At 40.1% G+C, this 26,067-nt stretch overlaps 5 protein-coding genes across 11 annotated transcripts; 3 read left to right on the top strand and 2 right to left on the bottom strand.

Moving 5' to 3' along the window:
* Positions 1–188: 188 nt before the first annotated feature.
* On the top strand, positions 189–5,761 carry LOC109863780 (RNA-binding protein 26). Of its 2 annotated transcripts, none has more exons than XM_020444317.1 (10): positions 189–401; positions 1,321–1,439; positions 1,517–1,811; positions 1,923–2,081; positions 2,403–2,764; positions 2,871–3,116; positions 3,258–3,776; positions 3,861–4,651; positions 4,744–4,995; positions 5,377–5,761. In XM_020444317.1, the coding sequence occupies exons 1-10, from the start codon at positions 343–345 to the stop codon at positions 5,455–5,457; spliced, it is 2,883 nt and encodes a 960-aa protein (XP_020299906.1). In that variant the 5' UTR covers positions 189–342; the 3' UTR covers positions 5,458–5,761. The 2 variants fall into 2 exon arrangements, with proteins under 2 accessions (XP_020299906.1, XP_020299907.1); XM_020444318.1 differs by lacking the exon at positions 189–401 and adding an exon at positions 587–682.
* A 436-nt stretch (positions 5,762–6,197) lies between these two features.
* LOC109863783 (sodium/bile acid cotransporter 7-like) lies at positions 6,198–9,403 on the bottom strand. 5 transcript variants are annotated; one of them, XM_020444328.1, is made up of 7 exons: positions 9,038–9,403; positions 8,535–8,621; positions 8,218–8,372; positions 7,878–8,104; positions 7,648–7,791; positions 7,244–7,490; positions 6,198–7,164 (listed from the first exon to the last, which is right to left on the bottom strand). In XM_020444328.1, the coding sequence occupies exons 3-7, from the start codon at positions 8,348–8,350 to the stop codon at positions 6,866–6,868; spliced, it is 1,050 nt and encodes a 349-aa protein (XP_020299917.1). In that variant the 5' UTR covers positions 8,351–8,372; positions 8,535–8,621; positions 9,038–9,403; the 3' UTR covers positions 6,198–6,865. The 5 variants fall into 5 exon arrangements, with proteins under 5 accessions (XP_020299917.1, XP_020299919.1, XP_020299916.1 ...); XM_020444330.1 differs by having other exon boundaries at positions 9,070–9,403; XM_020444327.1 differs by having other exon boundaries at positions 8,535–9,403.
* Positions 9,404–10,317: 914 nt separating this feature from the next.
* On the top strand, positions 10,318–14,186 carry LOC109863757 (zinc finger protein 710-like). Its single transcript, XM_020444278.1, has 2 exons — positions 10,318–10,863; positions 10,953–14,186. The coding sequence occupies exon 2, from the start codon at positions 11,101–11,103 to the stop codon at positions 12,586–12,588; it is 1,488 nt and encodes a 495-aa protein (XP_020299867.1). The 5' UTR covers positions 10,318–10,863; positions 10,953–11,100; the 3' UTR covers positions 12,589–14,186.
* Positions 14,187–14,672: 486 nt separating this feature from the next.
* LOC109863710 (histone-lysine N-methyltransferase setd3) lies at positions 14,673–25,755 on the bottom strand. The gene is made up of 7 exons (XM_020444162.1): positions 25,330–25,755; positions 24,700–25,191; positions 24,478–24,601; positions 15,664–15,778; positions 15,413–15,565; positions 14,992–15,315; positions 14,673–14,907 (listed from the first exon to the last, which is right to left on the bottom strand). Exons 1-7 carry the CDS (start codon positions 25,451–25,453, stop codon positions 14,782–14,784), a joined length of 1,458 nt encoding a protein of 485 aa, XP_020299751.1. The 5' UTR covers positions 25,454–25,755; the 3' UTR covers positions 14,673–14,781.
* On the top strand, positions 17,930–24,455 carry LOC109863708. 2 transcript variants are annotated; one of them, XM_020444161.1, is made up of 2 exons: positions 17,930–18,928; positions 21,122–24,455. In XM_020444161.1, exons 1-2 carry the CDS (start codon positions 18,806–18,808, stop codon positions 24,161–24,163), a joined length of 3,165 nt encoding a protein of 1,054 aa, XP_020299750.1. In that variant the 5' UTR covers positions 17,930–18,805; the 3' UTR covers positions 24,164–24,455. The 2 variants fall into 2 exon arrangements, with proteins under 2 accessions (XP_020299750.1, XP_020299749.1); XM_020444160.1 differs by having other exon boundaries at positions 21,119–24,454.
* Positions 25,756–26,067: the final 312 nt, after the last annotated feature.

Here is a 26,067-nt window from a genome sequence, read left to right as displayed (position 1 = left end):
CGGTTGCAGTTTTCTCAAACCAACTCGAAGCGATGAACACCGGCCTTAATATCCGCGTATCGTCGTATAAACATAGATCGTATTCGAGCTTCTATTGGCCGGAGATGATGTGATTGAGATCTCGACCCAACAACGGCGCTAGATGGCAGTATCGTTCCCGTGCAATTTTTCTGAATCTCAGTTGCGTTTCCGAAAGCGCGTTGCATATACAAGGATTGAACTGATTTCACAATGGCGACTGTCTTTACTTACGAGAGTATCTCTTTTCGCTTCTGGCAGTCGGTGTAATCTACGCGTGTTAACGAAGCTGCCTGTGCATTCGTAAAACGGAACACGCTGAGAATGATCATCGACAATCCGGAGCAATTCAAGGCATGGCTCACCGCCGTCCTGGAGCCGTTGTAAGTAGGCCAGCTTGTTCGGAGTGTGTATCCTCGTGTGTGTATATATATATATATATGTATATATACATACATATGTGTAACGTGTGTATGCGTCCGTATGAGTGTATGTACGCACACGTCCGATGTGTAAGTGGCCGTACATGTGGTACGCTTCGTTCTCCCCCAGTATACGATATTTACATGGGGTATTGCCGATTATCACCCCCTGCCTGACTCGGCCGCGAGTTCTCCCTAGACCAACCTTTGTACGCGCGTTGAAACGTTATTTAACTTTGCCGGTGAGTCTGACGGTTACTCAACTTGTGTGTGCGGTTAAATAAGTCGATTTGTCAATTAGGCGCGTCATAAAATTTTGAAACCAGAGTATCGCTCATCTTTGGTCTAAGAAATATCACGAAATCTGTAATTGTAATACGCATCGTACTATTAGATTGTATACGTGTGTTATTTCGCTATTTTCGACATTTACAATTGCGGTTTGTGAGATAATATTAAGGTTAAGATCTCTTCATGTTTTTTAAGATGATAATTCGAATAATGTGTGTGAAAAATGTTTTCTCGATCGTTTAGATATAAATTAGATTGTTATTTCAGTAATAAACTTCTCGTTCTAAACTTATAAACTTATTTGTTTTGAGTATCTGCGGACAGATACCAATTGATTTATATAATGACACGTAATGCTTGTTATTCCAGAATTTATTCTGCAATTTGTAGCTTGTAATTTTTTAAATGTTTTATTTGCAGACACACACACACATATATATACACAATAAACTTTTATCTAAAAGATAGTCTTAAATACTATAAGTTCCATCTTTCATGAAACATATAATAGAAAACTGAATTAAAGTTAGCTGTGTAAGCTTATATAATTGCAAAACATTACTTAAGCCATTTACTTTCTTCTATGAAGGTGTGACGCTGATCCTGCTGCTCTGGCTAAATATGTGTACGCATTGGTTAAGAAAGACAAAACTTTAGAAGAATTGCGAGGTTGCATGGTTGAACAATTAGATGTATTTCTACAGCAAGGTATGTTTATCTAATGTAGTGATATTGGATAAAATTCGATATATTGGTTAAAATATATTTATTTATACTGCTTCCAGAAACCAAAAGTTTTGTGGAACTGCTTTTCAAAACATTGGAAAATCAGGAGTATATTTTACCGGTTACTAAGACCGATCCAGATGGTGGTGGTGGAACACCACCTGGCACAAATCCACCAGCACCAGTTGTGTCATCATCAACAGAAAAGATAATGGATACGACAATTCCGCTGGTACCTTTGATTTCGAATCCCGCTCCACTTCAAATAAACGGATCTGCCCCTGTTATTAAACGAGAAGCTAGAAAATCCGATTCAGATAAGGATAAAGAAAAGGAGAAACGTTCTCGAAGCAGGTACGTTATTAGTTAAAAAAAGAAACTTAAATAATAACATGGTTTTCTTTTTTGCGAAAAAGCTTTTGTGAAATTCGAAAATTTTGTGATTTTGAATATCACATTATATAGGAGTGGCAGGATGAGATCGAGAACGCGCTCACGATCACGATCCTGGGAAAGAGATAGACGTAGATCCAGAAGTAGAGAACATATCCGACGAGATAGAGACAGAAGTCGACCATGGAGAAATGAATCTCCACCTATGAGCACTAGACGACATGATCGCAGGTGCGATTATGTTTAATATAACTGTTATATTAAACATAATATAAAGGGATATATAACTTGGATTAATGTAAAATTATATTACAATATTATAATATATTAGATATTCTTAAAATCTTCACTAAGAACTGTATTTAATCAGATGTTAATAATTCCCCGATTGTTTCAAGCAACTGCGAGTAATTTATTCAAACACTGCTATTTCTAAGCAAACAGCTGTTTTTATACTAACAGTTTCAATTTTAAACGCGAAATATTATAGTTTCAATTTTCTTCAAGAGTTTTGGAACAACTTTTCAATCGTCAATTGTTATTATTGTTTAGACGTACTAGAAGTCGCAGTACATCACCAATTCGACCTAGAATGCGCGATGGTCCGGACCGCGATCATCGAGCAAGATTTAGAAATAGATCTCCAACTCCCCTTCGATCTCGATCGCGTTCAAGATCAATAGAGCGGAAGAAAATTGATCGCTTCGATAGAATGGAAATAGATAGAATGGATCGAATTGAAGGGAGTCCCGGTGGTGGTACACCAACTCAAGACAGTAATCATGGAGATGTAGACATGAGACTGTCTACGACTAGTCAATCGATACAAAGCGTTGTCGCTGCAAGTAGTATTCCAAATAACCAGACAAGTTCATTTCCGCCACAAGCAAAAAGACGTTGTAGAGATTTTGACGGTACGTATCTCAAAAACACATAACTGTTGTTTGAAAAGGATGAAAATACTTATTCTCGCGAATCGATTATATTGAAAATAAATAACATTTTTATTCGCATTTACAGAAAAAGGATATTGCATGAGAGGAGATCTTTGTCCTTATGATCATGGTACAGATCCAGTTGTATTGGAAGATGTGGCGCTAACTCGAGTTTTGAGTTTTGGTCCACACGGCGCTCAAGCTCCAGGAACTGTTCCAGTAGCTACTGTGCCAGAACCACCACAAGGACCCAATGGTAACCCTCCACCACCACACTTGCCTCTTGCCAGTTTGCCACCACCTCATTTGAGAAATCACCATTCTAACATGGGTATGTCTCTACTTTTCCATAAAAAATGCAACACTCAAATTATTTCATGTGTTCACATAAAAAAGAATAAATTATTTAATTATAATTCACAAATCCAGTACGTGACATTCTCTAAAATTTATAACGAATCGAATGTATTAGATGCTTTCGCAGAGTATAATCCGGATGCGCCGAGCATGGAACCGCGCATGCCATGGGGCAGACATACCCAACCTGCACCTGGTATTTACAGCAGAGGACAAAGAGAACTGATTAGCGTGCCGGTTTTACCAACTCACACAAACACGTCGGAGATAACTCATGGTCAAAGCAATCCGCTGAAGCGCAAACAACCATTTGACTTTAATCGTTTAGGACCGAAACAAAGAGTGGTTCACAATCCGGTGAACTGCTCTCTCGAGTTGAAAAAAGTTCCAGCAAGCGCGAACAATATAACACAGTTAAACAACCACTTCTCTAAGTTCGGTAAAATTGTAAATATTCAAGTTAACTTCGGTGGCGATCCCGAGGCAGCGTTAGTTACTTTCCAGCTGCCAGCCGAAGCAAAGGCTGCTTACAGAAGTACAGAGGCTGTGTGTAATAATAGATTTATTAAAGTATTTTGGCATAATAATGTCAACAATAACGCGGCTGGTGGAGCAATCGAAAATGTGCCACCGGGTAAGTATATTACTCTTTCAATCATAAAATCTATTACAAATCCCACACATGATTAATATACAATATCACATATCTTGTATATAGGAAATCCTCGCCCTTCTGTGAAAGAAAGATTAGGCGCCGCTGTAACAACACCAGTGAAAACTGAAGATAACGAATATGTTCCTACGCGCCGGTTGACCGAGGAACAAGTCACGCAAGCTGTAGTTCCAACTTCACCCAAAACTGTCGCCGTCGTTCCTACTCGGGAGGACAAAGTTCTAGCAATAAAGAAGTCGCAAGAGATATTGGCAGCCAAGGAAACTTTGAAGAAAAAACAGGAAGAGAAACGCAAGGAAGCTATGAAGCTAACAGCTGACTTGAGGAAAAGAAAACAAGAGTTACTGGACAAACATTTGATCGAATTACGCGCTTTGATTGAAAGGGCGGAAAAAAATCCGGAACAGAAGGATTCAATCATGCCAACGATAAAGAATATGCAGCAAACTGTCGACAAACTGCGCAAGGATCTCGCTGCGAACGGTCAAATTAGTGGCAACAAATCGCAGGTGAAGTCTAGAGAACAAACACAGAAGGAGATATTAGACGCTGAATTGGATTTGATGACCGCACAACAGGAAGGTCAGGACGCTGGAGAATTACAAAAAAGATTAAACGAGCTTCGAGCCCAAGCAGCCGCGTTAGGTCTTAACACGAATTCCGGTGTTGGTAGAGGTGCGAGAACCAATCGAGTCGCACGCAGTACTCATATAATATCGTACAGAGGTCGCGGCAGAGGAAATTTCGCTCATGTCTCGGTAGATCACAGGCCAACTAGTCTCCTAGTCTCCGGTTATGAAACCGAAGAGAAGGCGGATGTTTTAGCGCATTTTCAAGTAAGATATAAATTTATTTTGTTTTATTTTTGCCCGCGTGATGTTTTCTGAATTGCGTGCAATTAATGTTGTCACTTTTTTTTTTGTTTCAGCAATTCGGCGAAATAGTGAATCAAATAGTAGACGATGCGACTCCTTCGATCGTAATCACTTTCAAATCAAGAAAAGAGGCTGAAGTTGCCTTGGTAAAAGGACGCACATTTCAAGATAGATTGTTGTCGATAACTTGGGTATCTGGTCATCATTTACATCGTGGTGGATCTGGTAGTAACTCAAACGCATCTGTGCAACTCTCATCGCGTTCCGAACCCGCACCAGCCACGGACGAAGATATTGACTTAGAAGTGAGTTAGAACACAAGAGAACTTTATTTTTTTTATTTTCTCAATGACTCAAAGTATGTGTGTAGTGAGAGATGGTAATTTTATTCTCAAACATTAATTGAGAATATTTCCTAATAGGAGATATGGGGATTTAAAATTTGAATTTGTGTGTCAAGATACACATACTTAACATTTCATTATAATCGAAGACTTCTCTCATCTACGGCTTTTATTTGGATATTTGCAAATATGTTCGAGAAGATATTTAATAGGAAAACTTTTTGTTCTCTTCCTCTCTGTGAGCTTCGTGTAAAAATTTGTTTATAATACGTATGCGGCACATGTTATAGTTTTGGATAAACAAAGCGGATATCATCAGATAGATGTGAATTGATTTTCTAGGGCACGGCCGAGGCGTTGCTTCTTGAAGAGAACGAAGAGGAAGAAGACGAGGATGGCGAATCGCGTAGCTGGCGACGATAGCAGCGTCAGAGTCAGCGTCAGCGCCGCTTGTGACAGGAGCTTGGTGTCAAACAACAGCGTGATCATCCGGGTCGATCGTACACAACCCTTTTACGCCTACATTTGCTGCACCGCTGTTTGATGCATTCATTGCCATGATCTTCACAAAGAAATCGGTTTACATCGTGCTCAGCGTTAATGTCTCTAATGAGTGTTACACACTATTTGTTAATATTATTGAATATAATATACGTGCGCACCGTCGACGAACGATGTACTATATTGAGATCGCACGTCGCAAAATAGATTTAAAAAAAAAAAAAGAGAAAAAAGAAAAGTAACTCGACATAAGAGTTTCCGACAGAAATCAGTAAAACTACAATTTATCCCATTATTTGTAGAATAAAATCGCTATGTTTTGTATGGGAAGCAAATCTTATTCTAACTTGTGAGTCCTCTTCTTTTGTACGTAGCACTCGGATCGTTGTCTTAGCTTTTGTTGTTTAAGAGACTCGTTACTCAAATAGATGGAGTTTAGAGTATAAGTAGAAGCTTCGAAGAAGATATGTAATTTCGAAGACATTCGAAATTTTTTCATTCGAAGATGAGGAAACTATATTTGTAACTTACGATAGGAATTAGGTATCCATATTGTATGATTCAACGATAAGTCGAATATATATGTATATACATATATGCATATATATATAACATATATATTTCACTCGATTGGCTGTTGACTTTTACCTATATTGTATCTATTCAAAAAAAAAAAAAAAAAAAACGGTTCTTATAATAATGAGCAGTACAATGTATCATTCCTATGATGTTTCTTTTCAACAGATGTCAATGAATTAGATTGCTGGAAGTCAATCAAATGATATTCGCGTCTTATTTATACATAAAGTCTTTGAATCCAGATTATAAAACGACTATACATGATTCTTACACACAAAACCATTCCATCCAGTCTCAAGGTAAGTATCGAATTATACACAATAACAATTGTAAATAATCTACTAAATATTCAACATACGAGATTAATTTTTTCAAACAAAAAAAAAAGAAATCAATCATTCCAAATATAATTTCATTGAAAATGAATAAAATTGTCTGATGTGTGAAATGTGAAATTGATTTTCTCACATTGAGTACCCAGTATATAATCGATATTCTGTAAAAAAAAAGTGTCCAAATAAAGTAAGAATTGATACGTTAATGTAACATTTATACAAGTTATTCTTTTCTTTTTTTTTTGTATATGTACTCTTTATTTTACGCGCACAGCCTTTTGGTTAATTTATTGCTAAGTGTTTTAGTCAACTTTATTACTAAAAAATTTGTAATATTTTTAGAGAGAATCGATTTGTTTCTATCTAAAGTGAGTGTTGTGTGCGATTTAACAACTCTATATAACTAATACATAAATCTAATTACCAAGAAGTGAACTCTGTTTTATAACACTATTGTCTCTAAATTTCTTGTATGGAGTCAACCAACTAGCTAACAAACTACCTAACAATAATTGTGCAACAGGCAATATTGTCAGAGGTAAATTCACTGCTGGACCGTGAGCCGAGCCGTGATATGCCCCTCGTAAGATCCAACCACCGAGACCGACGGACTTGTGAGTGCTAGTGAATAATGCGGCTAGCAAAATATTTCGCGGTAACCACCAAGAGCACAAGATCCAACATAAACTGCTAAACAGGAGCTGGCCTATACATGCTTGAAAAAATATATGTGATTATAAGTATATAGAATGGGAAATTCTATTTTAAAAAAATCAAGAAGCAAAATAGTTTACCAAGAAGTACACAAAACAGTATGTCTACTGTTTGCAACGATGAGGCATCCGTCAAGACAGCATCGCAGAACCAATGATAAGTTATCACCAACAATAATCCTTGAGATAATCTTTCCGTGCTGATACTTGAAAATCTGTCTTTCAATACGAACGATCGCAATATGATACCTGCGCCCAAAGGGACAAGCGTGCTGAACACGGTTTCTCTGAGATTAATCCCAACTAGTGGTGGAGCGGATATTCCTAACTGTGTTACAGAGAAAGTACTTTTGGGACAAAAAAGATGTAAGTTTTTTAAACAAACAAGCGGACTAAGTCATGCAATGAATAATGTGTGACATAAATACATATAAAAACATAAGTGAAATTTATATATTATCATACTGAGATGAACAGAAACTTACCATAATATATAGTAAAACTGGAGACAAAAACAATCCTCCAAAGTGTGATACCAATGTAGTGATTACACTTGTAGGCAAATCAGCCTGTGCTAAACGGCACAAAATGAGACCTGTACTAAACGGTGGCGGCATGCAGTAAAGTACCTAGAGAAAAGAAATAACGATAATAAATTGCAACTCTTTGTGCAATTCTTTTGTAGAAATTCAAAACGTGTATTAGGAGTCCACACCTCCATTCCTTTGAGTAGCCATGTATTTACGTTTGCGTATCTCAGTAAATTCGTTCCTATTCGTGCTAGAAATGGCATCAAAATGTATGTGAAAGTCATCACAAATGTCAGAAGATAACCGTCTCTCAATGTCAAATAAAGAGACTTTATGTCACAGAATAGTCCAGCTTCTAAATATATTAAAGGCACAGCAATGTAGCGAATAATAAAGTTGCCGTGAATTATGCCTGCAATAAAAAAAAAAAAACTACAACACTGTAATATGTAAAAACATAAACTTATTCTTTTTAAGTGTGTAAAATTATATATGTTTTACAAATAAATTTAATTGTATACATACCATTTGTTCCGCCAATATGTGGTTGAATAGACGCAAAGAGCATGCACACGAGCATTAACAGGACATATCCATATTGACAAAGGCCATTTCTCCTTCTTGGCAGAAGACTGAATTGAGTGAAGTTCATACACATTTTAAAATATTTTTAATCATATCTAAATGGAAAAGAAGTTACATGTAAAAAAAATATTGTCATATATATAATTGTTTAAATTTATGGAGCCATTTTTTTATGTACGTGCGTGCGTGCTCCATGCGTGCTCGCGCGCATTAAAAAATATCTACAAAAGTTTTTTCTCTTATTTATTATTTCTTACCTAAAGAAATGTGCATACAAGTTAAATTTTCAGATTCTACAGAATCTGAAAATTAAAAACGTTCTCTGTCTCCTTCGCTCTTTTCTTCTGTGATAAAATAAATAAATAATTGCTGCCAAGACACAAAATTAGCAAGAGAAAAATTACAATTTTTCATACATCACTATTATATGATGTGAGCAAGTTGTAAAACAATCAAGTGAGATAAAAAAAAAAAAGAAAAATTGTTACTTTCTTATAAAAAAAAATAAAATATATACTTTCTAGTTTCTATTATAAAATAGAAGAGTATGTAATGCGGATGAAATAACAAGATCCTCTTTTTTTATGCGGAAAATTATTTATTTAAAATAGTAGCTAGTCTTGCGTTACATGCATATTCTATATGTTGCGTGTTACTATTTTTTTTTAAGAAAATATACAGTTTATAATAGATCTAAGGAAGAACTCGTGAATTCCTACAAAACATTGTTATAAATTTAATAACATGCGGAATTATTTACGGAAGATTATAATTGTTGGCGATTAACAGTACTCGGTTTGCAAAACCTGTGGCTATTGTTTATGTTCTAGAAGATTCTCTGTTTCTGTCATGTTTAATTGCAAGATCAAACAAATTTGTTATCGTCCTGTCATCAATGGTCATCGATGCAACCAAGCAACAACAAGCGACAATAAGTCTATCCGCAGGTGTGTTGGTTTTTACTTTACAGGAGCTGCACTAATCTGCACCAGAACTGTGATTACAGAGCTCCGTTCGAGCTGGTCGCGTAAGCGGTTCGCATTGCAATGGTCTTTTTTAATCAACGGAGACGTTCGGGTCTTTTTTTTAGCAATCTTTAGTATGTATATGTTATCGTTTTTTATAGACACGTAATTACGTAAAGTCACATGACTTTAGTCACGTGTTGTTTTTCCTCTCCTCTCTGTCACGTGACTTTAGTCACGTTTTTGCAGTCATGTGACTTTATTTTAGTCACGTTTTTATAGACACGTGACTAACGAAAAGTCACGTGATTTTACTTTTTTAAACATACAAGTTGTCAGCACGAAATATTGTTTACAAATTGCGAGAATATTTCAGTTGCTCTTCTTCTAAAAAAAACTTCTAGGCGGATGTGAATTTGGTAAAGAAAAAGTTGCTTCTTTTTTTAAGAATGCTTGCATTTTGAAACATCCTATAGCAGCAACAATCAATAATATGTATATCGATTTGTTCGCATGTTATAAACTTTAGTTTAATACAAATATATTTGCATATTCCACATTATGTTAACAATATTTATTAAAATGTTTTGGATCATACATTAGAATCCTTCACTTAGTTAAGGGTGTATCCTGGAGACGGAAAAAGAAATAGCGAAACAAAACGATAAGATAAAAGAGAGGCGAGGAAGTGACCAGTGAGAGCAATTCCGTTTCACTTTTGTTCCATTTTTCGGCGACTGAGAGTTCCCCGAAACTAGAACGCAAATAACAAAATTTTTAACGTTTAATAAACTTTTAGGAATTGTTTCGTTTTTTTTTTTTCGTTACTTAACAGTGAAAAACCCAGTCTGAACGGACTGGGTTATTCTGACTGGCTGCTTCTCCACCGTATCTCTTTTCCGTTATACCGTTCCGCTATTTCTTTCTTTGTCGGAATGCGCCTTAAGTGATCGGAGGCTCATTATTCCGCATAAGTTTCCCCGCTATTCCCCCACTCTTCGGCAAGAATCGTGTTTGACATGCGTACGTCGGGTTTTATGTCCCTTTTGTGCGGGATCGGCTTGCGTATGTACGGTAGTGGGGCGGCGACGAGAGGGGAATACTTAAGTTATGAAAATCCGTGACTTTAAGTTATGCGGGAAACTTGAGCTATATGAGGGGAGATATGGACATTTAATTTTTTGACAGATATATTGATTTTATCAAAAAACGTTCACATTGTTTTTAATTGTGCGTCCGAGCCGACAGTTGGCATTGATCGTAGTACACGCGTACGTACGTGAACTTTCTACTCTATCCCGTCTTCGTTCGGGAAGAGAATCTGTCAGCTTCTCTCTGTGAGCTCGTTTGGATAGAAACAGCTGATCTGATTTTGTCGACGAGAAAACGTCAAATGTCTTTTAGTTTTGCACAACAAACGAACGATCGACATTCCTCCGTGCTCTTCGAGCATTTTTGCGCTTTTCTTTGAAAGTACGCAATAAGGGGATAGATCGAAAGGTACGCGGAATAATTCAGGCTTCAAAAAAAAAAGAAAAAAAAAAAAAAGAAAACGTGATCGAGTCGTTGCGAAGAGTGACACAATACTGTCATCGATAGGTAATCTCTCTGTATATAACACGTGAGTATACACGAATATCACTTGTAAATTCTGATATGACGCGAAAAATTTGTTCTCCTCTCACTGTTTCTTGCTTCCGGCAATTACAGGTTACGCTCGGAATCCAGGTTATGTCGCGATGTGTGTATTCGATGATCCGATGTGCGTGCGTACACGATCGTATCACGTACACTGTCATTCACTGAGTATAAAATGAGGCGACGCGATTTAAAAACTGATAGAATTTAAAAGAATTAGATGAAATTGAATGCGAAAAAAAACATGCCCAAGAGAGCGAAAAAGAGCTCGAGAGACAAGAAAAGCAGGAGTCACAAGAAGAATAATCAACACACCACTGCCGATGAACGAAAGCTGAGAAGCAGCGTCGAGGAGTCTCTCCCGCGCAAGATCGAGCCTCCGGAAGAAGAGACCCCGGTGAATCTTTTGTATCTCGAGAAGGATCGTGTACTCTCTTCCAATGTATCCTCGGAGTTGGAAGAAGAACCGTCTGGGTCCAACGAGGACGACTACATCATGCCTCCGGAGGCTATAAAAAAAGAAGTAGAGGAATTCTGGAAACAGAGTGCGCAAACAATTTCCAACATCAGTCAGATGAACGGTCGATGGAAGATGTTATTCTTGCAGAAGTTTGAAGCAGGCGAAGCCGATCAGTCAACGTACGATGAAATTGGACAGAGCGCGTCGTCCGAGGGACTCGAACGCATTCCCAAGATCGAGGACATCTCGTACATCAATTCAGCAAAGATCAAAAGAGATAAGAAATGGGTGAGGAAGATGAATCCTTTGTCTCTGCACTATACGGATAAGAAGAGACCTTATCTAAAATGCCCGGCGTGCGGCGCGACTTTCTTCAGTCCGAATACGTATCAGAGGCATTTGCTCTCTCATGTGCACAACACAACGAGAGAGGGAAATTACATGTGCAATTTTTGTAATTATTGCAACACGGAGCTCGGAATGTTGTTTGCTCACTTGACCAAGCATCAAAACCAATGCGAATCATGCAACGAGAGTTTGCTACGCAAGGACAATTACGAGAGACATTATCAGTGCTCGATTATCTGCAATCGATTCGACACAAGCCTCAAGCGTGATCATCACGGGATGTTCGTCTGCATCGTTTGCGACTTGGTCTTTGACCTTTCGGCTCAATTGGAAAAACACTGGTTCAAACACACCTGCAGGAAACAAAAATCCTATCAGTGCAACGAGTGTAGCGGCATGTACGAGAACATGGAGACTTTGCGGAATCACACATGTCTCAAGTGTCCAATTTGCGGCGAAGTCTACGAGAGTCTCCATCGGCTCAAGGTGCACACCATGTGGACGAAACACAACCTCAAATGTTCCATCTGTTCTTACGAATTTATTCTCTCAATGGACCACGAAAAACACATGGCTCTGCACAGAAAGGTCTATCAGCCTATGAAGGATTACATGCACTGTCTGCGCGCCGCTGACGGCCAGACGTACCAATGCAATCTATGCGACAAGATATTTTACGCCTTGCGGCTCCTTCTCACGCATCTCAGGGAGGAACACGATGTAGGAAACGTAAAGGTGGAAGAGGACGACGACAGAATGGAGGACGACAATTACGTACTCAAGGGAGATGCGATCGATATCGTTGTAGTTCCTGACTTTAAGGATTCCAGCAGCTATTTTGACACTTGTAACGAACTCGAATCATTGCAGGAGGAAACCGAATATGATACGGTATCGTAAACAGTAAAATCTCTCTCTCTTCTTCGCGCACGCGCGAACGACAAAGCGAGATCTGATCAGTTTTGTGATGACAAAAGCAACAAGTTTTCTTCTCTAAGCTGTTAGCTTTTACCGTCAACCAGCGTTCTTCCCGAGCGTTCTCATATGATGCTGAAAACTGTACTGTCGAAGGAAACAAAGTGCCGTTCACAAATTTATAGACTTACAACTTATGCATAAAATACTATTTTTTCAGAGTTATCGTTTGCTTCACACAATTTTAATATCGAGATTTATATACTACAAAACTCGTTAATTTTACAGAGACCACATTGCAATTTCTCTCTTTTTCTGTTGTTTATTCGTTGAGTAAAATATATGGAGATGAGAGGGATAGTAATACAATTATTAAACACAAATTATATTATAGAATAGCAAAACTCCCGAAGTACGCTAATTATAAATGAATATTTATAAATACACCGATCGAAATAGTTGATATTTTTTCGACAAACTTATCAGTGGATTTCATCCAGTTGCAGAAAATGGAATTGTGGCGCGATGCTACTACCGTCGAAAAATTTAGGACCGCGTGTAAGAGACGCATGTCTGTGCGATTCTGTTAACAAAGGTCGATTTTGGAACGAACAATTGAAACAACGCGATGACACATTTTTTTATATTTCTTATAATTTATTAAAATATTAATGTAATTGCGTTTATATTAAAAAAATGTAATTTATATATGTCTCGAGAGAAAATTTAAGGCTTTATTTGAAATTTTTAAATATCTCGCATATACCCAGATTTTTTAACGGTAGTGTACATATATGTTTCTCTCTTTTTCCCTTTTCCCTCTCTTCTTTCTCTCCAGGATATAAAAGAAATATAAAAGAAATATAAATCGAACTTGTATAATACGTTTATACAGTTCCGCCGTGTCGCACGTGACACTCGCCTGACTTCTGTGAGTCTCACAAATGTGCTGAGATTTCTTACAAAATGCAAAGTGAGAAAGAGAGAGATATATGTATATGTATATCTATATATGGTATTGGATCACAATAGATTTTTGAATCTCATCACATATATTTTATGTCACATGTATGTTACATAATATATTTTTGTCGTTTTCTTTTTTTTCTCTCTATCTATGTTGAAATATATTTAAAAAAAAACCATGATTTTTTTACGGAGCTATCAGTCCTGCTGTAGCTTACATCGTAGCGGCTCGTCGTCGCTACAATTTAGCTTGATAATTTATCTCTTTATTGATTCTATTTGTTTTTTGTGAAACAACATATCCTACTGAATTATGATTTATGCAAGAACATTACGCAGTTTAAGAGAGACACGATGACATTCATAATAAATAATACTCGCGTAAATTGATTTATATACTTGAAAGAAATGTCTCGCAGGGGTAATATTTACGCAGGTCCTTCGAGAGCTCACATACACACGTACACACACACACACACACACACGTGCGTCAGAAAATATTTTGCAGAGTATAGTCTAACGTCGTATAGGCCTACGATATCGTAGTTTACATCGAGAATTCCAGCTCTGTTATGTGTGTATATTCTCATTTTGAAAAATAAATATATTCATAAATATTATATCTTTACACAGATATATATCACTTCGTTTTTGTAGATTATTACACATCGAAGCAGGCGAGTACGGAGTATCAGTTCTCGTTATTGATTGAAATTATTATTCGATTGTGTAACACATTTGTTTGATTGATTGTTGAAAATTTGAGAAAACAAAAAAAGGACTGATGCGAAAATACGGTACTTGAAAGCTTCCAACGCGAAAGGAACGAGGAATTGAAAATGCTTACTGAGCACGCCATTATTGTACAATTACATTGTACATCATTTCTTATGTAGACGTACATACGATACATAGTTAGTTGTTCGAATAGGTTTACGCTTCCTATTAATTAGCACGCGCCCACACACGTCGAGCATAAAATCTGCGTATTATTTAGTAGGCGATAGATATATACATTTTATTATATATATGTAATTATATGTATAATTATATATATATATATATATATAATTATATATACATATATATATAAATTTGTCCGCGCCTTTATATTTTACTTTTATACTTGAAAAAATCGTCTTTCGAAAATTTGTAAAAATAAAATTGATTTCTTTCGAAAGATCCTTTCAATCGTAGTTCCAGCCGATTCTTTCAAGCCTTTGTCCACTGCTCCACATAGTCAAGCGCACCCAAAAGAATCCTTTTTTCAGTAACTCTCAGCTGAACGGCCATTTTTTTTACCTGTGGCAACGTAAGCTCCAATAATTCTAGATCCTCCTGCGATAAGAAAAACAATCGTGTTGATATAATAATAAGTGAGTCGCAAACCGGAACAATACAATAGTCGGATTTTACTTTCACCTTCAGTGTCGTCGGGTAATTAGCGATTAAGAGCTGCAGCCTGGTCAGCAGAAATTTTCTTACGTTCTCTTCAACGACCGTCTCCAGTACACAGTCCATACACTTCAGGTCAAAGACCTTGTCTGAGTGCAGCCAATGCGTCAGCTCGGCTTTTCGCATGCTGAACACCCGCAAAAAGGCTAATAGCGTGTCAGAGACGGGTTGTGCGCCCGGTTTCAACAAAAATTCCCCTACCGACGGCAGATTTAGTTTGTCTAATAATTCTATTCGTTCTTTCTGAAGAGAATCCGCTTTACTAATGCCAAGGCGAAGTTTAAAACCATCCTGTAAATGATATATATTTTTTTAAATTTATATTGTGCGCAATAAAAGTCGTATAATTCTTATTTTCTCTCTTTAAATAATCAAAAATTGTAAATACTTGGTCGTTATCCATGTAGACAAAGCCCGAGTGCACGAAGAAATCGGAGTTCGTCCTCGGTCCGTAACTTATAAATATTTGCTCCCCTTTTTTGAAATCTCTCAACGCGTAACACTCGCAGCGATCCGACGACGCGTTGAAATCTGTCGTAATCTGTATGTAGGAACAACAGCGAACATATCGATCGTTCGAACGCAAGCTTATCAGTCGTGCAACTTACCTAGAAGATTAACTAGACAGATGTAACTTACCCTCCCATTCTCGTGATTGCACATGTCCCACATGGGGATTAAAGCATGGATCATTCGCGAACCGTCCGGACTCGGAATCAAGTTTTGTCGTGTCATCACTGTGGAAACGGCCCAGCTAGAAAACATTTTATTTCAACGTTACTATTCACACCCCCAGCATATGTTTTTTATTTTATTTCTTTTTCTTTATGTGCGTGTAACAAAATATTCTATTGTTTTAACATATTTTATAATTTTATACTATGCATTGTTCCTCTTTTTGTATTAACAAAGACTTGTCATATATGTATTTACATTATTTTTATATTTATGACTACACTTATAAAGTTAAAATTATTTGCGCCAAGTGCACTCGATCATTACTTGGTTTATTTATATAAACCAGTGAATGTCATCTCGTGTTTATTTTTATTTGCGACACAGTGTGTATCGCTTAAGAAGCTTTTTAATGAAAGAAAATACTAGCTGAGACATTCACTGACGCTTGATCTAAAAGATTCTTCAATTCCAAGTGAAATCAACTCTTACGACAAATGCATGTGCGCTCGCACGAATCTCCGGAGCTTCGTCGACTTTCGCCTTCGAGGAAATTGAGAAAGAGCATAGTTGACTTTACCGCGAGTGTGATTTTTCGGACACGCGGGAACTTGACCCAGAATTCCGGAAATGAACGTGCTAGAAGATTTATTGGCGCAATTACCACTATGTCCGTTCTGAGATGTTCGTCGACACTCTCTCCTTCTCTCCCCCCTCCCTTATCTCCTCCTTTCTCTTTCTCTCTCTCTCTCTCTCTCTCTCCGTACGGAGAAACACGCGATTTTCACCACATTACCACCGTGAGAGATTGCGTGTTAAATCTCATTCGCCGAGAGAGATTTTCATCATTTGTACACAGTACTTATAATAAGATCCGAGTGCACGACCATTGCGCGCCCGTTGCGTGATCGAGCTCTTCCTCTTACAAATTGATTTCAGTAAACCGTGTCAAGCTAATAGCGCGCTTGATCGCTCATTGTCCATGCAGATGCAACCTACTCACCTCCCATAGTTTTTGCCGCTTAAATTCACTTCTACAAGCTTTGTATTTGTTTTCAAATTGCAATTGTTTGAATTTGCATTTCTCTCTCTCTCTCTCTGTTTCTCGGGAAAGAGATATGTTACTCGAGTTTTTACCGAGAGTTTTTTGCGCAAACGCGTAATCGCACATTCTACTTTCTATTTCTCAAAAAAAGTGATCCGAACGAAATCGATATTTAAAATCCCACGAATGTGTTCGAGTTTAGATTGTTCATTTGGAGCGGTAGATCGATTTCGAGACGATTGTTACGAATCGACGAGACCGAAAGAGTTCACGAAAACGTCAACTACTCCCGTGCGCGAGATATGCAGCCGAGAGATCCGATTGCGAGATAAAAACAGGTCCGCCGCCAGTTTTTCTGAGCGCGATATCGCGATATTAATATGTCGTTAATATTGCAACGAAACCCGCGAGAAAATAGAGTGTATGAAGTAACGGTGTCTCGTAAAAAAGCGATAGAAATAAAATTTCAACGAAAGGTTACTTGTAATTAAATAATCAGCGATTTACGTCATAAAATTACAAATTTCACGCGAAATTACATCAGACATAAATGTGTGTACGTGTGCGTTATAATTGTGCGAAAACAGGTTGAGAGATAATCGACAGTTTTATTCCACAGGACACTTCCACTTTTTTTTTACCTATTGACGTCTTCGATATGCAAATTGCGAATTAAAAACTTGTCATCCTTGATGAGAGATCGAAAAAACAAATTTCTCTGAAAGAAGAAAGAACAGGATTTGTTCGATCGAGCCGAGAAAACAACAATTCGAATCCGCGTGTGAAAGCACGCGCGTCACAAGACGACAAACGTGACTTTTGCTGATTCCTCGGCGAGCGGATATTATCGGCAAGCGGGAGGAATATATCGTGTCGAGAGTGGCAAAGCGCGTTCTCCCGCTCGCGAAAAGAGAACCGCACGGTTTTTCTTGACAACACTTCCAGCCGGTCTGTCTTTCACGTGCCGCATGCTGCGAAAGCGATCACGCGTATCTTTTCCCTTCTCCGAGATTCTTTAAGAACGCGTGATGCTTTCGGGTGACGCGATTTCCGGCAACGCGTTGTGTCCTTCCTTGAAAATTTGACAGTCGCACGGACGCGCACGGACGCTTCTTCGTCGCGGATTGCATCACGCGTTCCGATCTAATTAGCGAACGTAAAAGCAGATAAATAGATAGCACCTACTAACAGGTGTGATGGTAACAAATGATGGCGGTGTATCAGTAAATAAAATATTTTTCTCGGATTCGCATCTCCGACGTGACTCGGATAACATTTCATCGAGAGCAGGCGGCGGCGATACGTTCGAGTGTTGTGTTGATGGAAGAGACTCTGCTTCTCTCGAGTTTCACCGACTTACTTAGGAGCGCGCACGGAGAAAAGCGGTGTCAGTTCGCGGAGGCTATTTGCCGAGGACGCAGAGAGGAGCGAGCGCGAGCGCGAAAGTTTTGTGCGCGAGTGAGAGACGTTGCTCTCTTTCGCTTAGGCCGAAAAATGGAGAACGCATCCGTTGCCGATCGCGATGTTCTCCGCCCGGAAATCGACGAGCAGCTTCTTTGACGTGGGAAACAAAGGAGAAACTAGATAAAGCGAGAACGGAGTTAAACGAAATCGCGAGACACAACGAAGCGACTCCGCGGACCGAACTTAAACAGTTTCGAAGAGTTTTTTTGTGAACACGAACGTGAAAAATAAAAACAATACAATTAAAGATTTGCACGCGTGATGATTATCTTGGTGTAGTTGATAATTACAGTGCAAATAGAGTAGAAGAAATCTCATTACGGTATTATATTCTATTGTATTCTATTCTTCTTCTGTGATTCTGTGTGAAATTTGGGAATAATTCATAAAGTGGCAAATATTCGCCTGCATGATTTTTGAGGAGATCCTCAGTCTGTGTAACAGGAAGAACGCAATTTTTCTGATTTTGTTCATTGCGGCAATTTGCGTGCACCTTATTAACTACTGGGACAACGAGGAGAAGTGTCGCGTCGGCGGCGAGCAAGGAACATCGCGGTGTTCCAAACAACCATCGAGATTCCTGATCGCGCTGCAACTATGCGGAAGGTGGTTCTCGTGCTCGCGCTGATCGCGTGTGACTGTTGGCGCGACGTTCTGGTCCACGGAGATCCGATCAGGAAGCCGGAAGCCGCGGCTCGAAGCGACGACTATGAGTATCAGGTAATCGCGATAGAAACTTTAACGTTTCGATGCTTTCGAACAAGTCGTCGTTGTCCTCACTTCTGACGAGAAAAGAAAAAAGAAACGGATTTCGAAGTTGCCAGCAATTGTCAAACGTATCAATCTTTAATTAAATGAAAAAAAGCGGAGAAATTTTCTTTTCTCTTAAAAATAAAATACTAAACAAACAACATATGTGTAAACAATATTTGAACGCAGTAATAAACAATTGTTTGTTATCGAAGAAACTGTGCACGATCACAATGCGAGGTAACTTTTTCGGAAAGTGATAGTACCCAAGTAGGAGAGAGAAGGTTAATGACCATATAACTATAACCGAAAGTAATCTCTTCCGACACTTTTAACCGGTCGTGATTTTTTGTGACAACTGGCACGCATGCGAGTCTTGTTCGCTTGCCAAGAACATTCGCTTCACACCGAGCGATTCCGAATATCGAATACACCATGGGAAGGGAAACGTCTGAATCTTCTTTTCCTCGAAGACTTCTCTCTCGATTTGCGAGATGTATAAAAATTAATTTAGTTCGAGCGCACGCAAATTCCGTCGTAATTGCGTTTATTAGATGTCATCAAGCTCAAGTGTGACTCACATTACACATAAGTGTAGAATGTTGAGGACTCTTGAAAGTTTTTTTTTTCTTTTGCAACACGACGCAATTATCGATATATCCACGACATCGAGAGAAACGAGCGTTATTATCTCTCGTCTATTGAACGTTTGCATCGTGTGTTTTATATTCTGGTTCTCGGAGAAAGTTTTTCTGACATAAAAAAACGCATCTCTTTTATATACGTACGTCTGCTTGAATTCTCCGTGGTTCCGCCGTTGCGTATTTTCACGGCGTATGCCGAAATCGTGAGCGAGAAATCGTTCTGTCGGAACGCGCTTTTCCTCCCGGAATTTTTCGCCGATGCGTCGATTCGCCTGGCCGCGAGATCGACGCGCGCCGCGACGACGAGAAAACTCGCGCGTAAACCACGAGAGAAAGAGAAAGCTGGCCGCGCTGCGCGCGCGGAAAGTTCGAGACTTTACGAGCGTTTTGTCGTGTTTTCGTCGCGCGGATGTATATATATATATATATATATATCCGTTAATAATCTCGCGTCGCGAAGGCGAGAACGCGCGACGAACAAACGAAAGTTTTAACCGTCGGAATCCGCTGTGAAAAGTACCTACACTCGAACGGGAAATGGAAAACAAAGAACGTATATAGAAGCGCGCGCGTTCAAAGAACAAAGAAAACCGAAAACACTGTGCAAATGCAAATTGCGGACTTGTATATAAAATAAATGAAAATTGTAGATCGTATAAAAGAGAATACGCGCAAAATTTATTTCACGTTTCGAAATGTCGGGACGCACAAAACGCGCGCCGCGAGACGATAATAATAAAACTCCGAAATAAGTGCGGTTTCTTTGAAGTGAGTCTCGACGTTCACGTATATCTCCGCGAGAGAATAATCGCGCGAGTGCGTTCTCACGCGGATCGTAAATTCTGCGAGATCGGAGATCGTGGAAAATGGGAACGCGATCTTTTTTTTTCTCTCTCTCTTCTTTCGCGTCGAGAAAGCGAAGTGAAAATCACGCGCGACAGCACGAAAAACTCTCCTGTATTTAACAAAGTTACGAAATAGAAACGATAATGAATCGATTCAGCTTCGCGCGCCGGCTTACGAAACACACGCCTCGTATCTTGTTCGCCACCCGAACGTTATTCGCGTCTAACGCGTGCGAATAGCGTAACGAGAGATTTTGATAAACGCGAGGGTTCTTTTTTCTTTTGGTATCTCTCTTCTTTATGGAAAAGATAATTCTCTAATTAACTTAACAGAAGACTCGTGTTTATTTACCTCGCGGAAACGAGAACGGAAGAACGCGGCTTCTCGTATTTCATGCGTTCTCACGCGTCCGGCGTGCAACACAAAAGTAAAAGCGCTGAATCTTCTTTCAATCGCTTGGAAAAGATCCCGACGCATATAATTGAAAGAGATATATATATATATGTATATATATATATATAGCGCTCGCAGCACGCACACTTCCGCGATGCGTTGCTTCATCCACGAATACAAAAATGACGTATCAAGTTTTTTTTTTTTTAATAAAATCTACGTTACTGAAACAAATTTGTTTTGAATTTTATCTTGAAACAATTTTTAATTATTTCAGAAGGAGTTGCGAGGAGAGTTCGCGGATTTCGACACGGAAGCGCCCGGAGAATTGCTGGAGGATCGCGAGCGATCAAGCGAGCCGATAGGCAAGTGGAGAAACAACGGCGAGGCTCTTGAGCCGAAATGGCGCGACGGCGATTCCGTGCCGCTGCTGCCGTTTTCTCAATTCCAATCCTATTCAAGGAACGAAGAGATCGCGGATGCCGAGGAGGACGGTTTTCCGGATCCGACAGGTCGACGACTGTTCAAGCATCGCTACGCGATGCTCAATCAATCGAATCGTCCTCGAATCGGCAGTTCGGACAGACAACTTCCTACGAATGGCTATGAAGTCGCTTACGATGGTCGCGACGACATAGACGAGGATTATCCGCGCGCGAGACGTCGCCCGTTGAAGAATCCGCACGATTCGACGGGGGAGACGATCGTAAGTGCGGCGAGCATCGACGGGAAGCGCGGTCGTAACTTGGTAGGTGATTCTCTGAACGACCAAGAGGTCACGTCGAGATATCGCGAGGCTTTTCAGGCGCGCGAGTACGAACACGAGTTCAGTGACGAGGAGTACTCGAAGCCTCGTCCGAGGAAGAGACGACCACCGCAGAATTACGAATTCGCTCTGGCGAACGACGCACCTTCCATTAGTGACGACGAATCGAGAAACTCGTCGGGAGTCTTGTCACGGATGAGGGATCCTGATGATGAACATCGTTCGACACCGTCCAACGACGATCGTGAGAACACGCTCGAGCTGAAGATGCTGCTCAAAATGCAGCAAGAGGAAGGTTCGAGTCTGTCGGAGATACTGCAGCGCAGGAATCTCACGCTGGCCGACCTTCTGAAGGGAAAGGCCGACGTGATCAACGCTCTCAAGTCGAGAAACGCAGACGAGTCTTACGAGTACATCGAGGAGATGTCGAGAGCGATGTCCGACTCGCTGATGAAACTCGCCACGACGGCGACGCCGACCAAATCCACGACGCAAACGTCCATGACATTCGAGAGCACCACGATAAAACTTGCGTCAGCTTCGAGAATCTTAGACAATCTTTCTACAGTTAATCCGAACAAAGTTTCGAAAAGTTACGAGCAAATTTCTTCGAACGAGATGAGTAACGACAAGGAAGAATCCGAAGAAAAGAATCCGATCGAGAAAATATCGACGCAATCGGCGCAGGACTCGTCGTTGCTGAAAGCGACTACTCCCACGATCGTCCACGATACTACAACATCGACGGTGCCGCCGATCGTCAAATCAATGGGAAGCGACGACAGAAGCGCTGGATTGACGACTAGCAGCAATCGCGCGATAAAGCTGAGGACCTTCGACGAAGAAGAGATCATGGAGTTCTCGGACTTCTCGGACTTCAAGAAGAGCAAGAACTCGGAGGGAGGACCGGTTTGGGTCGGTCCGCCGAGCGAAGTCGCGCCGTCGCAACCGCCTCACCGAGACACCGAGTCCACTCTGAGCATCGAGCAGATTCTCAACCCCACAGAACGAATAGAACTCGTGAAAGATCACAAGAGTGAAAATAACGAAGATAATAACAACAACAACAAAAAAGTGACTTTTATTCAAGACGAGAGTCAGTTGGTTCGCGTCGGCGAATCCTCCTCCGCGGAGGAGTACGACGCTTTCATCGAGACCGAGTACCAGAACGACACTCCGATCTCTGAAGACGACAACAAACAAGATGAGTTGAACGACGATGCGGTTCTGCCGGTTGAGGAAACAAAACAAACCGCGAATCCGATTGATGGTAAAAAGGAATATGATGATTACTCGACCGTGTATGATCAGACGAGTCAATCGGTAGAAGAGAAGATGGATCGCGATCACGCGTCGGAGAACCATCAAGGAGATACAGGCAGCAGGCGTTACGAGGAGGTCGTTTCCGAGATCGAGCCGGAGGCTAGGGCGGAAATCTTCGAGCTGTTCGCGTCCGGCTCGGCCGGCAAGCGGCTGGAGCGTCTCCTGAAATCGAGAAACATGAGCGTGGAGGAGCTGATAGCGCTGCGCCAGAGGGGCTCCAGCAAAGTGCACCTGACAGAAGTGTCAAGGCTGAGAGTACCCAAGTCGAAAAGTCCGCAGACGTTGGAATTTTCCAGCACGAACAACGGAGAAGTTAGCGTAACGCTCTCACCCGACAGCAACTCCGATCGAGATAAAACTGAGCGAGAAGACACGAAGCAAGAACTGGACAGAACGATGAATCGCTTCGCGCAGAACATCGTGAGCTACCTGCACGACTCGCTTTTCGACAAGGACGCGGAGAACGGATCGATGTCGAGATTGTTGGATCTCGTTGAGCGCGACAGAAACGCGTCGAAGGAATCAACGTTTATCTCGGAAACCGACGCGGCGAACGAACGCGGCGAGAATCCCCGACGAACGATGCAGATTGTCGATTTGCTCACAACGTTCGGTTCCCTGCCCTTCGCGAAAGACGTGCAGCGTCAGTTCGAACCAGAAATCGATGACGAACAAAGAGCGAAGGGTTCGTTGTACAACGTGAGTGTGGCGATGATCGACAGAGAGAAGACTGTTCGATCGAACAATTCCTCCAGCGAGTTCCACCAAGTCGGATCCGTCGAGGAGATCGTGAGGGAGGAGCCGAACACTATTGACATAAGAACGATTTACGATGAGACGATAAGCAGCAAGAATGACGGGGAGAAAACTCTGCCGAGGGGTCTGAAACCGAGTATAATAGCGAGCGGCGCGATACTGGGCTTGACGCTCGTCGTGTTCCTGGCGATCTTCATCGTGTGTCGGATCAAACAGAAACAGAAGTACACGTACAGGAACACGCTGTCGCGAGCGGTGTTCCAGGGACCGGTTATGGCGGCAAGGAAGTTGTCGAATTCCAGCAGCTTGAGCACTGTGATGGTCAACGTGGTCGCCACGTCAACGACCAAGAGACCCGACAGGACCGAAATGCAAGAAGCGAACTCTGCCGAGGAGTTTGACAGCAAGAGCGACATGGACAACGATTCGTTGGACGCGAACGATAGCTGGGAAACGATACCCGATTACGCGAAATAATCGTTAAACCGGCACAACAATTTTATATATATATTCGATATTTCCATTCGCGACAATGAAATATCTAACTCTTTCAACTTTTTCCGATTGTAAATGACAAACAGCTGCTCTGCAGAACTTCCACATATATAAGAAGATAAGATCTATTTATTTATAGCTCTATATATATATATATATATATATATGTGTATTTTATATAATGTTACGTTATATTTTATAAAGTGTAACTTTTATCACACACGTTCTCTCTCGAATCAATATATTTTATTGCCCACCCTTACTTTTTAAATATTTTGATCTACTTAATTACTTACCAATATCTTTCGTAGGTAAAATTATCTCTAAGTATCGCAGAGACAGAGTTATTATTGCTTTGAAATACTCTGCTAAAGTAGGAATATTGTCTTGCGATATTCCGGCACTGCTTCAACGCAGCCTCTGCACAGATATAAATAAGTAAATGTGTTATTTAAAAGATAAAAAAAAAAGATAAAAAAAAAAAAAAGATAAAATAAAATGTAAAGACTTGATCGTACCTAACGTAGGGCTGCCTTTAAGCTCGATCATATCATTAGCCTTCATATATAAAACTGTGTTATAAGTATTTGGAAGCATGTCCAAATAAGGCTTCCATTTGGAGTTCTCCTTATGTCTTTCTATGAGAAGCGCCAGAGCTAACGCCACTTGAGGCATGTGCTGCACTAAAGGATCATTCTGCATAACAATCAATTCTGATGCTGCGGTGTGTGTGCTGAAAATGAGAGTCCTTGGTATCTCTAAGATCAATTGATTCTGAACAAAATCAGCCTCTGCCTTCAGTCCCAGATCGTATCCCGGAAAATCGGCAATGCTCACACCATCGACACGCGCTTTGTTCTCAATGAGCCAATTTATGAATTGTCCAATCCCCAGGGATCGCTGGGACAATTCGGTCTTCATTTCCTCCAGGCGTTTAACCTTCAGCAGAACTTCCGATATATCCAAGTAGTTGTTCCATAATTGCGTTAAGTACGCTGGGTTGCTGCTTACTACAAAATGTCAAAATAACATCGGAGTAACATTTAAAATCAGAATTTTCTATCGTGGATTAGAATAGGGTAGACACAGTCGAGATTTTTTCCCAAGAAGAATATCAGAACTTATTCAGCAAATAAAAATGTACTCACGATCGAAGAGTTTCTCGCACAGGGCATTGAGCTCGTTCCTTTTCGCCGTGGACAAATGCTTCTGCTGCGATGACGGATCGTGTTGTTTACCTTTTGACAATGTACAAGCCTTTCTCCTGCCCATTTTTGTCTACTATCTTACGGCGCTCTGATGGCCTCTCTTCGCATTCAGATACATTATAACGCGTAACGCGCGGCGCCTGCAACTAGCAAAACTTTTCGCCACAACGAAAATAGCTCGTACGAACCTCCGTTGGTGGCCGCCACCACGGATGTTGCGATATGAACGACATAACCTCAAAATCAGCGCAAAATTGCTTCCCCCCAAACGATTTTCTCCCGTATGTAGGTAGTACCGCACTCTATTGATTTTTAGTTTCTATCAAGGTTTCATTTCAGGAGACGCTATTAGCGCTATTTAATGCTAAGCCGATATTTTGAAAAAGTTAAATAAATAAATAGATTATTACAAACAATGCCAATTGCCGATTTTTTTCAAAAGAAAAAAACGTCGAAAATACTTTAATATACATTTTATATAAAATTACTTTAATTCCAATATGTATGTTGACAAATTATTAAAATTGTACAAAACACACGTTGCGATAAATATAAAAATGACAATAACGTATACAATTGTGCTGGAAATATATTTATTATAGAATTCATGAAAAATGTTACGCTACGAGAACATATAATTAATATATGGTGGGGGGTTTGACCGCGAGATAAATTACA

This window comes from Pseudomyrmex gracilis, unplaced genomic scaffold (genome assembly GCF_002006095.1).
Source record: "Pseudomyrmex gracilis isolate BER0280 unplaced genomic scaffold, ASM200609v1 scaffold_12, whole genome shotgun sequence".
Taxonomy (NCBI): Eukaryota; Metazoa; Arthropoda; class Insecta; order Hymenoptera; family Formicidae; genus Pseudomyrmex; species Pseudomyrmex gracilis.
The sequence above is the reverse complement of the archived record's forward strand: the minus strand, read 5'-3'. Positions and strand labels throughout refer to the sequence as shown.

Coding starts and splice junctions, on each gene's coding strand:
- LOC109863710 (XM_020444162.1), bottom strand. CDS start 25,453: ATGGGCAGGAGAAAGGCTTGTACATTGTCAAAAGGTAAACAACACGAT. Junction 25,192..25,329: donor GTGCGAGAAACTCTTCGATC/GTGAGTACATTT, acceptor GACATTTTGTAG/TAAGCAGCAACCCAGCGTAC. Junction 15,316..15,412: donor TCTACATGGATAACGACCAA/GTATTTACAATT, acceptor TATCATTTACAG/GATGGTTTTAAACTTCGCCT.
- LOC109863757 (XM_020444278.1), top strand. CDS start 11,101: ATGAAATTGAATGCGAAAAAAAACATGCCCAAGAGAGCGAAAAAGAGC.
- LOC109863780 (XM_020444317.1), top strand. CDS start 343: ATGATCATCGACAATCCGGAGCAATTCAAGGCATGGCTCACCGCCGTC. Junction 402..1,320: donor ACCGCCGTCCTGGAGCCGTT/GTAAGTAGGCCA, acceptor TCTTCTATGAAG/GTGTGACGCTGATCCTGCTG. Junction 1,812..1,922: donor GAGAAACGTTCTCGAAGCAG/GTACGTTATTAG, acceptor CACATTATATAG/GAGTGGCAGGATGAGATCGA.
- LOC109863708 (XM_020444160.1), top strand. CDS start 18,806: ATGCGGAAGGTGGTTCTCGTGCTCGCGCTGATCGCGTGTGACTGTTGG. Junction 18,929..21,118: donor GCGACGACTATGAGTATCAG/GTAATCGCGATA, acceptor TAATTATTTCAG/AAGGAGTTGCGAGGAGAGTT.
- LOC109863783 (XM_020444327.1), bottom strand. CDS start 8,350: ATGTGTATGAACTTCACTCAATTCAGTCTTCTGCCAAGAAGGAGAAAT. Junction 7,792..7,877: donor GGCTACTCAAAGGAATGGAG/GTGTGGACTCCT, acceptor TCTTTTCTCTAG/GTACTTTACTGCATGCCGCC. Junction 7,165..7,243: donor ACTGTTTTGTGTACTTCTTG/GTAAACTATTTT, acceptor TATTTTTTCAAG/CATGTATAGGCCAGCTCCTG.